At 30.9% G+C, this 17310-nt stretch overlaps 1 protein-coding gene across 2 annotated transcripts in view; it reads right to left on the reverse strand.

Annotated features, from left to right (window-relative positions):
- LOC134681177 (tetratricopeptide repeat protein 39B-like) overlaps nt 1-17310 on the reverse strand; it is a 37769-nt gene that overhangs the window by 15777 nt on the left and 4682 nt on the right. The window contains exons 1-14 of one of the 2 annotated variants that reach the window (XM_063540677.1): nt 15398-15520; nt 15000-15101; nt 14430-14505; nt 13857-13983; nt 12036-12168; nt 11038-11137; nt 9307-9372; nt 6948-7059; nt 6190-6257; nt 5636-5695; nt 4936-5027; nt 4148-4306; nt 844-961; nt 215-326 (exon numbers count right to left, since the gene is read on the reverse strand). In XM_063540677.1, coding sequence (XP_063396747.1) covers nt 215-326; nt 844-961; nt 4148-4306; nt 4936-5027; nt 5636-5695; nt 6190-6257; nt 6948-7059; nt 9307-9372; nt 11038-11137; nt 12036-12168; nt 13857-13983; nt 14430-14505; nt 15000-15101; nt 15398-15426 — 1354 coding nt within the window. In that variant the 5' untranslated portion in view covers nt 15427-15520. Of the gene's footprint in view, nt 1-214; nt 327-843; nt 962-4147; nt 4307-4935; nt 5028-5635; nt 5696-6189; nt 6258-6947; nt 7060-9306; nt 9373-11037; nt 11138-12035; nt 12169-13856; nt 13984-14429; nt 14506-14999; nt 15102-15397; nt 15521-17310 lie in introns of those variants that run through there. The other variant, XM_063540668.1, reaches the window with a different exon arrangement.

Consider the following 17310-nt stretch of genomic DNA (forward strand, 5'->3'; position numbering starts at 1 on the left):
AGCATATAAATTGAAAGTGGATAGGGGCATGTATTAGTTTTACTTTTATGTTTTCCATAACAAACAATCTCCAAAGTTTCCCATCTAAAAATTTGAACTGTATTTTCACCAAAATTTTAATTGGATATAGTTGATAAACTGTAGACAAATCAGCTGGATATATATACGACAACATCAACTGGTACAAAGTTATAATTCATAGAAGACAACATACCTTTTGAGTTCACAATGTCATTTAATGTTTTCTCTACTTTCTCCAACACAGGATTTAGAAGTTCTTCTTTCTTTCCCAGTATAGAAAAACCATTCCAAACATATATCAGCTCCTACAAACAAAATTTAATTTGTACCTAGAGGAGGTAATTAAGTCTATTCAAATTTTACCTTTGATGTCTAAAACATTCCACCTGCAAGAATCCAATAAAAATGTGTACCAGTATATTACATCAATCTTTAAATGGTTATTTTATTTATAAAGCTAACAAGTTTGGAAATGTCCTTTAAATCTTCTTTCTGGACTTTTTGATAAAGGTTGTTGTTCAATCATTGTGTAGTTTTGGAAATAAATACGGTTTACCTTCACTCTAATTCATAAAACAAAAAATTGATTGTTTTTCTACATAGAAATTCTGTACAGGTTTGATCTGTCTTATAACTGATTTGTCTTTATTGAAATACAAGCATTCATGTTTACTATTGCTTGGAAAACAAGATAACAATTCTGTTCTATGACTGGTTTTTGCTTTGTAAAACTATTCAGGTGTTATTATCAATAATAAGAGAACTATCCTGTTCGATGAATTGATTTGCTTAATTTAAGTATACATATAATAGTGTTATTACCAATGCTGGGAGAACAAGGATTGAATCCTGTTCAATGACTCTTTTGGCTTTAAACACAGCAAACTTTTCTATTGGTAAAGATTTTCCTGCTATTCTCTGTTTGAGTCTTGGAACTTCACTAGAATATAAGATTTGTTTTTATCATAATCAAATAACGATTAACTCTGTAAATACAGGACATAAAGAAAAAATAAATAGGGAATGTGTCCAGCTTACATGTAACATCATGGACATATCTCTAGAATGGTAGACGCCAAAAAAAAAAGCTTTAAAAACTTCCACATTATATTCCATTTTTTAAAGTACCCTATTGGCGTAAAGTTCTTTATATAAATGCTCTTTTCATTACAGAAAAAAAATCTGATCCTAAAATAAATATATTAAATGTACAAAAAAAAGAAACATAATAATAAATAATTGCGAAGTCAACCCAGATCTTGAGGGATACATAACAATTCAAGTCTCTGCTTGTTATTCAAGACCACGGGTGGTGACTTTATTTCTCTTTGGTTTGTTTGTGAAGAGTATTAAATCTATATCATAAACATTCATTTCACATATGTGAACTTGTTATATACCAAAACCATTCATGAATTTGTAAGTAAACAAAATAAAGTCAACCCTTTCCCAACTTTACTAAAAAAATATTTTAAAACGCATGCAAATTTCTAAATGAAAATTGATTTGGTGGAATAAGTAAAATCTAAGAAATGAAGAAATATTTTTTAATCTTTGCAATTGATTTCAATGTCTTACAATTGCTTAATCAGGTCAATCCTGTTATGTCCCTCAAAATTAGAAACACAAATACAACAGTTAAACAAAAAATTATCTTGGGGTTTGCTTTAATTGCAGTAAACGGAATCCCACCCTAAATATTATTAAAACCACATATGCCAAATTTCTTATCTTTAAAGGGGCACTAGCTGTCAAATTCATGTTCACAGACTTGACTCATCTTTGATTTATAACAATGTAAAACATTTATCCAAACTTAAAATTTAAATTCACATAAATATGGATTTGATGAGGTTGAATTATTCACTTGCAAGGGAATAATTCATCATCAATATTTCTTAGCTTATTTGACAAAATTGAACCATAATATACTAGCTGCTCAAAGTAAATTATTATTTCACTATTCCACTTTCATTAATGATTGAAAAATAAATATCATATTTTAGATTTTTTATATATCTTGTAGCTAGTGCCCTTTTAAAAGAACAAATCAAACTAAGCAAAGTTTATGATATGAATAGAGGTATTGAAAAAAATGTTACTTACACCACATTCCTGATTCAGAACAAAAATGTGTGCACAAAAGTGATTAATGAACCTGCTCTTTAGGAAATGAACAAAAATATTTCTGTAAAAAAAAATTTGTTGACCAATAAACAAATCTATTAATTTGGTCAAAGACCATTCAGTTTAGGACATGTCCGGCAAATATGACATTTCCAGACCCATTTTCTAAAGGAATCAGTCTTTAATTAAAACTTCAGTTTGGAGTGTGTGTCAAAACATTTACTTAGTAAAATAAAATAGGCCATATAAGAGATCTTTTTTGACACACAAAGGGAAGATAAGCATGGAAAAGTTTGACATCAATGATGGTAAAATGAAACTCATCAAACTATTTTAAAATGAATGCACACATTGTTGTGTTAAACATATCCCACTCACAACTCTAAGTATCAGAAAACAGGAAGTTGGTTTCTGCCAGGCCTGCTGACTAAATTTGAAGTCATTAAGTTCAGTAGTACTTGTAAATTGAGAAAAGTGTGAGAAAAAAAATAAAATTCATTTGAAATATTGAAGAAAAAAAATCAAAGTATTTGCAAACCGGAAATAGGTGTCTAGTTGATCAGAAAGCTGCTGACCAATTTTGTGTCATTCTGTTCAGTAGTACCTTAGGAAGTTGATGAAAATATTTGTTGGACAAATGGACAGACTGAAGAATAACTAGACAAATGAAGACACAAGGTGAATGAAATATATCCCCCTTGGTGGAGTTGGAGTGTAATAAAAACCTATATTATAGTGTTTACAATACAAGCTCACCACCAAGCTTAGACTACAAATTCTTCATAATCGTTGGGAAAAAATAAATCATTTAACCTATATTACACACTTTTTGCATTGTACAACAAGATACTGTTACATTATCATGGGAATTTCAAATAAAAAAGTACAAATGTTTTGTAAAAATTTGATACATGGATTTTTATCTACAGTAAACATAACACTCAATTAAAATTTGAAGACTTCTGTTTTGGGATTTTATGCTTGAAATTGTAAATTACAAATTAAATATACTGCTTCCTATTAACTATTGTATTTATTTAAGTAGATACTTAAAAAAAAGATTTTTATCAATTCAGGCACTTAAAATAATTTTAAAATGTATATTCTGTACTGTAAATAATGTATTTTTTCCTAGAATAGAGTTTAAGAGGAATTGAAAAATGGGCAGTTTGTGTGTTAATATTAAAAACACACAGACAATAAAAACATAAAAAAACTCAATTGTCTTTCTCATAGTTTGTACATGATACTTATAAATCTGGCATTCATTGTCTCCTTATATTTCCTTTTTTTAGTTTAATGAGTTAGCAGCAATGAAGTGACCATTGAAGACCAAATCAACTTTTCCCTTAAAATTTTTGTTTATTTTTTTGTATAATCTCCTATTTTACTCTTAATTCATCATTGTTCATGTTAACTCTTTTAATGTAGCATACAGTTTATTTTGACCTGTTAATTTTTCATACATTTTCTATTAATTATGAAAAGTCTTACAATCTGATAAATCATAATTATTTGACTAAGTGTTCTTTCACCTTCATACCTTAATAATTTAATTTTGGATGTAACAGGTCTTCTGATTGGCTGACGTTAATTGTTATGAGCCCATAGACATAATTTAGTCATGTGACCGTGGCGTCATCAAGGTTTTTTCATGGTTTTCTACTGTAATGACTGTTTAAAATGGAATTTAGAATTTAAAAATTTATATAAGAAATGACTGTAATATTTTTTCTGTCTATTCGAAATAACATAAAAAATGTGGTGCACACTGTTCAGTGTGCACCAATTTTTTTAAGTGATTTCTTCATAGACAGAAAAAATATTACAGTCATTCCTTAAATATTTCTTTGTAAAAAGTTGTATATTATGCATTATGTGCTTTAGAAAAATAAAATAGGTACAAAGAAATAGTATTGTATACGTTCCAATATTGTTTTAACAGGTGCCAATCTTTATGCAGCTGTAGTCACAGCTTATTTATGTGAAGACAACTTACCTAAATAAATAATGAAGATGAGTTTTTGTCTCTTCAGTTTGATCGTCACACATGAGTAAAAATGCTGCTTTTTGATATGTATATGTAGCTTTACTCCATCTACTCTCCTTACATAGTCTCTCAGCATACTTCATGGCCATTAACCAGTCACCCTTGAAACTAAAATTATCAAAGGTTGTTATAAAATTGTATACTCTTTAACATTCTATGTTTCACAATTTTAAACAAGTAAAAATCTGATATCTCATAGTAAATAAAATAGAAGAAATTTTTCTATCACAGCTTTGAATTTTTCAGTTATGAATAAATGAGTGTTTTTATTAATGTGAGAAGTCACAGTCTGGGTGGGTGGCGTCAAAAAGCGTCATTATGGAGGAAAGGGTTAAGTAGTTAAATAGCAATGTAGTGCCAATTAAAGCATAAAATTTGATTATAACCCAAAATTATCAACTGTGATTCAATGATTCTGGCGGTTAACCAGGAAACTGATAGTGGATGTATTATAATATAAAATCAGAAAAACCAACACCACTGGCCAATAGAAATAGTTCAACAGATGCTTCAGAAAGGTAAACAGTTCCTGGTTCACAAATAGCACCTGTTATGATGCTGAAAGTATTCTTTTATAAGACTGGCTTAGGATAACTGGGTTTAAAATATAATATACACATACTCTATTTGACTGTAAAAAAAATTGCTTTACATAGAAAAGTCAAAGGGGAAAAGAAATGTAAAACATTTTTTTGTTTAAATTCAAATTTCTATGGCAACATCAAAGCAAAGCATACCAATGACACCACATCAACTCCCAAAAACATAAATGATGAAACTGTCTCCATTCCTGCTGGGAATCTATGGACTCTTCAAATCTAAATAAAGCCTGAAATAGAAATATATAGATGATATAAGTATTACTAAAATCTCTTTCAAACAGATAATTTATCATTACTTTTCAATTACATTAAAATAACTCGCATTTAGTGCATATCAATTGGAAGCCACTTAAAATTGGACATCATTGAAAAATAAGTTAAAATCAATCATAAAAGATTCATTTCTAAGAGGTTGAAAAATTCTGCATATCATATTTCCATTGTCAAGAAGAAAGCATATGCCTAAACCTACATGACAAATGAATAGTGAACATTGGCAATTATACAAACATTTGGTATTTTTAAAACAAAACATTTAAGAACAGAAAAAGACTATTATTACTAATTATCATATGACTGTCATGTGTTAATTTATTTATTCATAAAAGAAACTGTTGGGCACATGTCATTTGGTTGCTAAGCGTCAAAGACAAGACAAGACCAGATCCAGTGGCAAATATGTTTTGCATGTTCAGGACAGGAACAAATTAATAATAAATACAATAGGTAGGTCCTTAAATAAAGGCCATCCAGGATGAAGGTCAGGGAAATTTGGACTGCAACTAAAGATTGAAAGTATATTAAATGTAATCTACTGTTGGCTATAAGTACTTACATTATCTATATTTCCTTTTATTTCTTCAATTCTTCCAGAGAAAAATAAAAAAAGTGCACCCTACAATAAGAAAAAACAGAATATCTATAATATTGTTTTTTTACCAACACAGAATTTTAAATATGAATGCATAACTGAAGCAAGATTGCTGCTTAGACACATACTAAACACTAAACTTCCAAACGAAAATGACTTTTTCCAATGCAACATGATAAAACTCTCTTCAATTATTCATAACAATGTTTATCATAACAACAAGAGCTCACTTTCACTTGTTATGACACAAAATCTGTACATTTCTCCAAAATATTCACAAGCTAGATCTAAATTATCATTTTATCTGTTTAAGTTAAAGCTCAGATACATGTAGTGGTAAAAAATGTAGTGGTAAAATTCTTGTCAAAAACATTTGAAATCATAATTTGTACCTTAAAAAATAACAGTAATACTGTTTAAAAATAGGATAACTATTAACTTCATTAAGGAAATTTGCTTTACTATGCCGTGTATCAGTGGTACAAGTTCAAGCTCCATTTGTCTTTCACAGTGATTACCTTAGGATAAAGATTGAGACATGGTTTTAATAGTTCTTCAGCCAAAGCAATATCACCATCAGCTAAACCTAGACATATGGAAAATAGTAATTAATTTGAAGCATATTGACACAATTCAATATAAGCACTAAAATTGACAGACTAAAATTCAATGTAGCATAAAAATTAGTAAATAGACTGGGGAGTTGTTGATTCATACTATACTACACATGAGCATGATGAGGGCTAAAATGGCAAAACATCATAACTATAATGTTATAAGATTCTGAAAATTGACTTAAACAAAAAACAAAATACAATCTTGATGTATAAATAAACCAATCATGGTAAATATGCCCCATTTACACTAACTCTTAAAACTCCTAAGACAACATAAACTTCAAAGAAAAGAAACAGCTTGTGTTTTTCAGATTTGCTTCATAACCTTTTTACAACTGTGAGGCATAAACAAATAAGGTATGTGGCTATAAGCTATTCAGAGCATTTTGTACATATAAAAGATCCAATCAAATTTTTCCTATCTTATTTTTTTTTTTCAGATTTTCTTCATAACCTTTTTACCACTGTAAGGCAAAACATTTTGTACAAGTAAAAGGACCAATCGAAATGTGCCTATAATATCGCTTTGTTGTTTATTGTTTCAGGCCACTGTCCAGTTTTGTTGACCTAAGTGTCCTTTTAACAGAGACTTTTAGATCATTGAGTTACCTCCCATTATAATATAATCCTTAACTTACAAATATATGAAATATACAAACCAAGAACATAACAAACTACTGTATGATATGCTATTAAAATAATAGAACACAGAGGGCCTCTTAGACTTGATAAATCTTCTGTTCCTTTAAGTAAAGCTTGTAATCCAGCTTTCTGAAAACAGAAACAGATAATAATATTAGCTTTTCTGCTACAACAAAAGTCACAAATCTGTTAAAATTATTGTAGCAGTTCAATTAATTACACTTCTAGAACTCAACAGAATTACCATGAAATATTTAGACACATGGAAAAAAAAAAATCCGGAAGAAATATACATTGCAGAAATGTTTTTCTTTTTCAATCTCCAAAGTAAACTTAGAATATGACCCAAAGTTCAAAGTTGGAAAAAATGATATAAACTTCTTCAGATCATTTCTGGTCAGATAACAATGGAAATGGGTGACCTCTAGATGAACCAGTACATTTTTTATGTCAATTAGATCAGTGGTTTTAAAAAGAATAAGATCAGGGGCGTAGCTAGGTACTCAGTCAACTGTAGGCACCAATCAGCAGGGGGTCTGGGGGCCGCTCAAGGCCCCCAGTAGGTCCAGGGCAGAGCCCTGGTAGGGGGTTCAGGGGGGCGAAGCCCCCCGACGGAAAACGGTTTTCAGCGTTTTAGCTGCAAAATTTTATGTACAAAATGTTAAATTTACTGGTTGTTTAATCAAGAAAATTATAATGTACATGATGAAAAGTTCGAAGAATTATGAATTATAATTTACCATAACATCTGACTGGTGAATTAAAAATATAAACGCAGTACAATCGGAAATGATATTAAAAAAAAAAAATACAATATGCATTGCCCAGCGTAGATCAGCGTATTCCTCTAATTAAGCAGTACAACCTGTTTGGTATTTTTATATCTCTGATTTTAATTTAATTAACAGTACATATTGGCGATCATTCCTTAAAAAAAAGGCATGTAAACAATGATATTACTTTATAATAAAACTATCCTTTTGGCTAGACATCAACCATCAATCTTTTGATTCTTAAACCTTCACCGAAGTCACACAAATATATGCACACAATAGTCGATGCCTTATGCAAAAGTTCAACTTCTGTTCTGTTCATACTATCGTAACATAATTCAAGAAATTCATATGTCTTTATATCCTCTACTTTAAAATCCCTACCTGCTTAGGAGTTTGAAAATTGTGGTCATCAACGCAGATAAGGGAGTTCCCAAAATTACTGGAAACTAGTTGATTGATTGATATTCATAAATATTTATGCGAGTTCAGGATTTTAATAAATATTCATGCAAGTTAAGCATAATTTGTTTATAGCAATAAATACAACAGGGATCTAGGTCCTGTTATAAGTGTCGTACGGGACGAAGGTCTAGAAATTTTAAGATGCCATGCATTGCAATTGAAAAATGATGGATTTATATTGGATAGGAGCAGAAATTTTGCCTTTCGGCAGACCAACTACGAACTCATCAAAGAGTAGCATTCTCTCTACAGCTAGGCGTCGGATTTAATGTCCCCATTCTAACCAGACGTGACTGTGTATTTATACATCCTGCACAGCCAAACAGACGAACAACATTGGCAAGGGTTTTTATTGTAGGTCGGGTGAAGACAAAGTGGAAAGCTAGTTGAAAATTAACAACAACTAATTAAAAAAATCATGTGTCTAAATTGAGCTTCATTCAAGTTTTTATTGACAGAAGTGAAACTATCTGAACCAAAGTTCTTGTTTAGTTTCTATAGAAGTACGTAAAATCATATAAAACATTAAATTCTATCCAATATTCCATTCACTAAGGACGAGAGACTAGTGTGCAAATGACATTCAATGAAAGAGTATTGACAACTTCACTGGCTTTCATCTACAGATAACGTACATTGTTTATAATGTTTTTTAATAAAAAAAATATTTGTGCAAAAATTATGTGTAGGCACGTGCCTATAGTGCCTAACGGCAGCTACGCCCCTGAAGATGTTATATAAAACTATATTCTGTAGTGAAGGTTATATTGGATGAAGGGTGTGTCATTTTTTTGAAAATCTGAATCAGCAATCTTGAGTCTATCACTTACTACTGCAAGTCTTGCCATGTATTGCTGAGTTTTTATTTCTAGAGGAAGCTGGAGTTCTTGAAGAGAACTTCAGACCTTCAGTAGGAAATCTAACAATTCTAGTCAATCAAGTTTGGTGTCAAATGCACCTACCCTGTGCAGGATTTGAACGTAAATTCTCAGTGTTAACAGGCTAGTGATACAGTACTAAAGAACTGTATCTACTTTTATTAAAAACGACTTGGACACCAAAGCCATTCTTGTCTTATGTAAGCAGAAGAAACTCTTTCAATGTCTTCAAAAAATCTGATTTCTTATTTGAATATTACCTTATTTCCTGAGAATCCAACAAATTCTAAAAGTTTCATAACCTTGCTTGGAAGAAGTGAAATCATCTGTAAAACAAATACAAAACTTGAAATGTGTGATATTGAATCTCTACACAAACCAGAAGTATCAATAAAACACACATATATATGTAAAGTCACATGTTTAAGATTAAAGCATACTATCTTTTTCTTTAAACATATGAAATTATTTAACTTCAGGAATTCTATCTGCATTTTGTACAAGTAATTCAAAACTATCAAGGAGTTCTAGTGGGTTTATTTTTTAAAAGGTTTTTCTGCACTTTTTTTACCCAGTGACAAATTACTGCCTTTGAACTTTTTATCTCCCCTTTGCAGAGAGGAAGTTTGCTACTACCTTTCCCCGGTGATAAGAAGTGTCCATACAATAACAAAATATTTGAAATAATGTCTGCCCGTCAGTGCTCAAAACTTATATAGAGAAAACTTTTCATGAATTTCAATTCCAATTAACATATTCTGAAAATCAACTGTAATTAAATACAAGAGTTCACACACTGAAATGTTTCGCCTTCTTTACTAATCATTGATATTATGCTGATAGTCCTAATAATAAAGCTTTATTACAACTGTCACATAAACTTAACATAAACCAAGAAGACTAAACATTGACCTTTGAACCATGAAAATGAGGTCAAGGTCAGATGAACCATGCAAGGTAGGCACAGCTAACAATTCTTCCATACAACAAATAAAATTAACTTATTGCTTATAGTTTAAGAAAAACAGACCAAAACACAAAAGCTTAACACTGAGCAATGAACTGGAAAAATGAGGTCAAGGTCAAATAAAACCTGTGCGACTGAGATGTAGATAATGAAATATTTCTATACACCAAATATAGTTGACCTATTGCATATAGTATTAGAAAAAAGGCCAAAACTCAAAAACTTAACTTTGACCACTGAACCATGAAAATGAGGTCAAGGTCATATGACACCTGCCAGGTAGACCTGTACATCTTACAACCATTCCATACACAAAATATAGAAGACCTATTGCATACAGTATAAGAAAAACAGACCAAAACACAAAAACTTAACTATAACCACTGAACCATAAAAATGAGGTCAAGGTTAGATGACACCTGCCAGTTGGACATGTACACCTTACAGTGCTTCCATAGACCGAATATACTAGACCTATTTCTTATAGTATCTCAGATATGGACTTGACCACCAAAACTTAACCTTGTTCACTGATCCATGAAATGAGGTCGAGGTCAAGTGAAAACTGTCTGACGGGCAAGAGAACCTTGCAAGGTACGCACATACCAAATATAGTTATCCTATAACTTATAATAAGAGAGAATTTAACATTAAAAAAAAAATCTTAGCTTTTTTCTTAGTAGTCACTGAACCATGAAAATGAGGTCAAGGACATTGGACATTTGACTGACGGAAAGTTTGTAACATGAGGCATCCATATACAAAGTAGGAAGCATCCAGGTCTCCCACCTTCTAAAATATAAAGCTTTTTAAGAAGTGAGCTAACGCCGCCGCCGCCACCAGATCACTATCCCTATGTCGAGCTTTCTGCGACAAAAGTCGCAGGCTCGACAAAAACAGAGAGTCAAGCTGAAACAACCAAGGAATGGCAAAATAATAATCAATTTATAAGTAAAAAAAGCTGTGTCATAAATAGTATCAAAAATTATAAGTAAATACTGCTGTGTCATAAATATTATCATACCAAGTTAAAAGCACCAACTCCCATTAACACACCACTCTCAAAATGAAGTTTTTGTTTCTCATCTGCAAAATTTCTCTTCTGTAAAATTTTATTGCACTCCCTGTATAAAAATTAAAAACACAAATTAGATCTGAGAAAGAATAATATAGACAGCAAGATGAAACATTTCCCTATACTAAATAATACAATTATTGATGGAAAACTATGTTCCCCTTTTTAAAAAAAAATACTTTGATAAGTACATTTAAAAAAAAATGAGGCTTACACTAACCAGCACAAAAAGAACAATTGCTTCACTGAGTGCAGTTGGATAAGACTTCAGAGGTCCAACCCTGAACAGTTGGAGCAAAAATGGACACAATATTAGCACTTGATACAGGTCTGAATTTGGATTGTAATTAAATATTTGACACATTATAGGTTTCTGACACAGAACAACTGTAGTCAAACAACTTAGATTGGTTGTATGATTTGAATTCATATTACATTTTTGGTTTTTGTGCAATACATTATGCTGTTTCAAATTGAGCCATTACCCACCAAAGTTGATCCTAACCATTCCTTGGAGGTGTGGAAACTTGTGGTATAATTTCAGAGAGATTCATACACTTAAACACAAGTTATTGTCAGGAAACTACTAAAATGCTTATTTGGCCCCTTACTCCTAAACTGTTCGAACCATAAACCCCAAAAATCAATCCCAACCTTCCTTTTGAGGGTTATAAACCTTGTGTATAAATTTTATGGATTTCTATTTACTTATACTGAAGTTATTGTCTGGTAACCAACTGTCTTTGGACAACGCGATTGATGACAACAAAAAGGACAACCTGATATCAATATATGACTGCAAAAAAAGACATCTAGATGACTAGAGCAGAGCAGACTTTTGCAGGTGTTTTGTATACAACTTTTCATTTTAATTAAGGATTTGTTATGGTGTCCAGCTTGTAATTACTAAATAATTCATCATTTGGTAGCTTTTACATGTAACTTACTTGTAAACTTTATAACATTCTCTAATTTTCAACCCTCCTTTAACAAAACTAATGAGATTTTCATCCTGTACAAAGGTCAACAATGCTCTCAGAAGTAAACATTCAGCATAACATAACTCTGCATGGATTTCATCTGAAATAAAATCATGCATTTCATGTTGGTAATTAACAGGATTTCAACATTTTAGGGATTCAGAATACTGGTATATTGTATTTTGATTAATGTTTAAAAAAATGTACTTGTAAAGATAATGTGATTGGTATACAATATACTACAGAATCAATATCATGTTGCTATTTAAACAATAACTATTACATTTATATTCAATGATGGACTATTGGAAGTGAATTTGTGTTTAATGTCTCTGTAAGAATATTATATTTTCTTATACTAGAAATCTAAATGATTTACAAACAATATTGTGCAGCTATACAAAAAAAACAACTACAGGTTTTACAAACAATTTCGTGCAGCCATATAACAACTTTGTTAGTCTTATGGTGGCCTGCTGGGCTTAACTGCAAAAGGTTCAATCCCTGTCTTGGTCAAGCCAAAGGTTTTATAGTCTATCATAAAGCAGCATATATTCATATCAAAATAAATATACAAATAAGAAGACGTGGTATATATGTAAGTGTCAATGAGACAACTATCCATCTAAGTCACAATGAGTTAAAGGTAAATATATAGGTTTTACAAACAATGCCATGCACATGAATATGTATGTATCATATTGCCACCGGACATTTAGTAGCCATCGATTTATTATCAATCAATCCTAAATTTACATTTTGTAAAGACAATACCATTCTGTTATATAAACACGAGTACACAAGCCCAAATGTCTCGCCTTCTTTACTAAACATTGATATTATATTGATAGTCCTAAATATAAAGCTTTATTACAACTGTCACATAAACTTAACAATAAGCAAGAAAACTAAACATTGACCAATGAACCATGAAAATGAGGCTACGGTCAGATGAACCATGCCATGGAGACACGTACAAATAACATTTTTTCCATACAACGAATATAGTTGACCTATAGCTTATAAGAAAAACTGACCAAACCACAAAAACTTAACACTGAGCAATGGACCATGGAAATGAGGTTAAGGTCAAATAAAACCTGTGCAATTGACATATAGATCATTAAATATTTCTATACACAAAATATTATTGACCTATTGCATACAGTATAAGAAAAACAGACCAAAACACAAAAACTTAACTATAACCACTGAACCATGAAAATGAGGCCAAGTTCAGATGACATGTGCCAGTTGGACATGTACACCTTACAGTCCTTCCATAGACCGAATATACTAGACCTATTGCTTATAGTATCTGAGTAATGGACTTGACCACCAGAACATAACCTTATTCACTGATCCATGAAATGAGGTTGAGGTCAAGTGAAAACTGTCTGACGGGCATGAGGACCTTGCAAGGTACACACATACCAATATTTTTATCCTATTACTTATAATGAAAGAGAGAATTTAACATTAACTTTTTTTTCAAGTAGTTACTAAACCATGAAAATGAGGTCAAGGACATTGGACATGTGATTGACTGAAACTTTGTAACATGAGGCATCTATATACAAAATAATAGGCCTCCAGGTCTTCCACCTTTTAAAATATAAAGCTTTCAAGAATTATGTTAACGCCGCCACCAACGCTGCCGCTGGATCACTATCTCTATGTCAAGATTTCTGCGACTTAAGTCGCAGGCTCAACAAAAATCAGTAGGTTCAACATAATTCTACAAATGCTTTAATACAAATAAACAAAAAAAATATAATTAAGTGTTACCTTCTTTAAGAAGAGATGGCTTCATTCCAGAACGTGTTATGGTTTCGGTGAAGGAATATTTACGCCTGTGTCGATCACAAACATGCAATGATTTTTTCAATGCCTGAATAGCTGCCTCAATATCAGTCTGAAAAATTAAAAACATAATATTTAATATATAACTTAACGGACAGGCTGTAAATTTTCAGAAGTCAGTCACAGCAAGAGATGTACCAGCCATCACAAAGCTAGCAAATAAGTAAGTTTACATTCTATATGTTATGTGAGTAAAAATGCTCTTTGACTTTGTTCTTTGTTTGGCCTTTTAAGATTTTTTTATAAGAGAGTCACTAATGAGTTTTTAGTATACAAACCTTTATTGTGGTATCTATTTACAAGATAAATGGAAAATCCCGTAGATACAAATTCTACAAAGTATTTTTATGGTCTCAATCATATTCTTTATCTGTTCTTCTCATGTCATAGAATATTTTAGTTTACTTTGAAAATATATTTTAAACCAAAGTACTACTATAATTCTAGTATTGATATTTCTGTCTTGTACACTGATAAAAATAAATTACTGGTTATTACCATATCAAATGTCATGACAGCCTGAATGTAAAGTATGGTCCCGTATCCCAGGGCATGATACATACTGTTGTTTGACCTACAAAATAAAAGTTAAAATGAACTAACTCCTTTAGATCAAAATATCACATGGACAAGTCTGCCAAAAGGCAATTTGCTAGGCTTATGTTTTTTTTATATCATAACAATTGATACATAAATTGCTTAATTGAGACTAAATGTAAGCAAAATCAGTATTAGCAGATGATCTTTTTAAATTCAGTTGTTGATGATAAAACAAAAATCCAATTCTTTTCAAAGATTCTCTGTATGTGTAAAATATTGTAAACAAACTAGTTCTAGCCGTTTTAGCAAGAAGAAAATAACATGAATATAAATCATTGCAAATTTTAAAACGTGGATCCTTGTCTAATAACATCGAGTACATTTGAAAATAACAAAATTAAATTGCTATGAATAAGACAAGATAGGACTAAACAAGAAATTAAGTATCCCCCAAAAATAAGTTGGCTTTCAGTAACTTTCAAACAAACTTTCAATATGAAATTATGTTTTGAAGATCTAATTACGAACCCTGGTTCCATCCTAGCTTTGGCATCTGTGAACTTGTTGTTCAGGAAAAGCTTGAGAGCTGTACTGGTTTGTTCTATAGCATCTGATAGGTCTAAGTTTGACCTGTAAAAGGAAAGGTCATGTAATGTTGTGTGGAAAATCGTAGAATAACATGCTTAATAGTAATTGAGCGTTCATTATGAAATAGTTTCACAAATTTAGATTAGATCAATAATTTTTCATGACTATTTTTTATATCCATAATAGTATTGAGGACTATGGTAAATAAAACTTTATACCACTACCTTAAAACATTTAAAAACATATGCTTTCATTGTATTGGCTAGCATTTCAAATTAATAAAAGTATGATAACGGGTAATAGGATCCTGAATGCATGATCAAATTCTTATGACTTACCGAGAAACATTTCCTACAGAACTAGCCATCCTAAGCCTTTATATATTGACCAGATGTATCATTTCATTATCCAAGAAAACAACTGAGGCAATCGTATCTACTTTCAATGAGAATCTTTATTGATCATAATACTTCATGTGGTGGAATCGGCAGAAAAACAAAATTATTGATTATTTATTGTTTAAGCTTTATAAGTGCAACAATCATTGCTGATTTTTACCAATAGATTGTTAAATAGAAATGTCAATATGGCTGATTTCTATCAATAAAGGAAATCAATTCTGCTAATCAAAATATGCAACATAGAAAAATTCAATAATTCTGTTGCTGATGCATACTTCCAACTCATTGTATTCTTCATTTACATCTTTTTGGTAGCACATCACGTGTATTCATTTTACATTTGATTTAACAGTTAAATCATTATATTATGTACAGTACACACACAGTCATTCACTAAAAATTCCCTCTTGGTTGTAATTTTCACATCAATGCTGGTTGTTGTGGGGCATTATATCTGAAAAATATCTCAGTATATTCCATATAGAATAAACGGACTAACATCTCCCCTTCATCTATAGAAGTCTCTCCAGTGAAAAAGCATTGCAAAGAAATGGTTAAGGCTTTATGAATATAAATGAGATAAGGGGGAAATTAAACAGTATTTGATATTTAACAATTTCTATTTAATGGTTTATAGGAATGGTAATCTGAACATTTTTTATTAATTCAACAATCAAAGACATAAGGAAGGGCATGAATTCTGTGGTCTGCACAAGGCCTTCTAGCACCATAAATAAATATGACACATTTTACAGTAAAATTTATTCTAAATCTGGTGTCACAATTTTACAGAAAATTGCTACTTCAAATTTCAGGGTGCTGTCTGAAAATATTCATAACACAGGCCTCCACAAGAACTAATCCTATAGCACTCTGAAAAGATTTCATCAAGACAATTAAGAATATGTCTGATTCATTCATTGTACGAGAGGTGGGGCATGGACCTATGGGCCAATGCCTTAGGTGTATCGAAAAGGATATGCTATATGGCAAACAAGTATAAATTTGAGTGGCCATGTAAATGTTTCTAAAATTAAATAACTTAATCTTGAATATAAATGACAAGGCCAGAGGTCATCTTCAATGTGATTTAACCTTTGTCCTTTAACCTTTCGAATATAAGACCACAAAAAACATAAGATCTCCGTGTGTTGAAGGGATGACATAATTCTGTTTCAGATAATTGTGTTCATTATTTGAAATTGAAGAAGTCTACAGACTTTGCTGGCATTGTTTATGCAAACAAAGAGGATTGAACATGATAATCCTTACATGAAATGAACTGTTCAAGTGATGTTAACCTTTTATTGACTTCAATTTAGAGAAAATATCCAAAATAAAAAATAAAATTACATAATAACTTCCTGCTTGATAACACAACAATAAATGTTAAACCCCAAAAAAATGTTTTGAACTAATTATTTATTAAATGACATTATAGGAAAGAAGATTTTATTTCCATGTCAAACATTTTTCTCAAAAGTGTTCCTAGGTGAATTATCAAACCAGGGATATCGTTACCATAAATTACTTAAAACCTTTACTAAATTTTTCCATAGATATAAAGATTTGGTATTGAAGTTTGGTTGTACCTGTAGAAAACTTATTTCAAACGGGATAGCACATCCTCATTTTTATGGAAATGTTGTTAACCATGCCAGGAAATTAAGAAATGAATGATCCATGTTATCTTGTCCCTCCTTTAAATAAACTTATTCTAAAAGGTTACCTATGCAACACTGTAATAAGATCATTGAATATTGTTTTTATTGGTATACATATTGATTTTGTTATCAGTAAATTAAAAGCTAACTAAATATTACTAGTATGTTATATACAGATACATATTC

Source organism: Mytilus trossulus, chromosome 1, assembly GCF_036588685.1.
Source record: "Mytilus trossulus isolate FHL-02 chromosome 1, PNRI_Mtr1.1.1.hap1, whole genome shotgun sequence".
NCBI lineage: Eukaryota > Metazoa > Mollusca > Bivalvia > Mytilida > Mytilidae > Mytilus > Mytilus trossulus.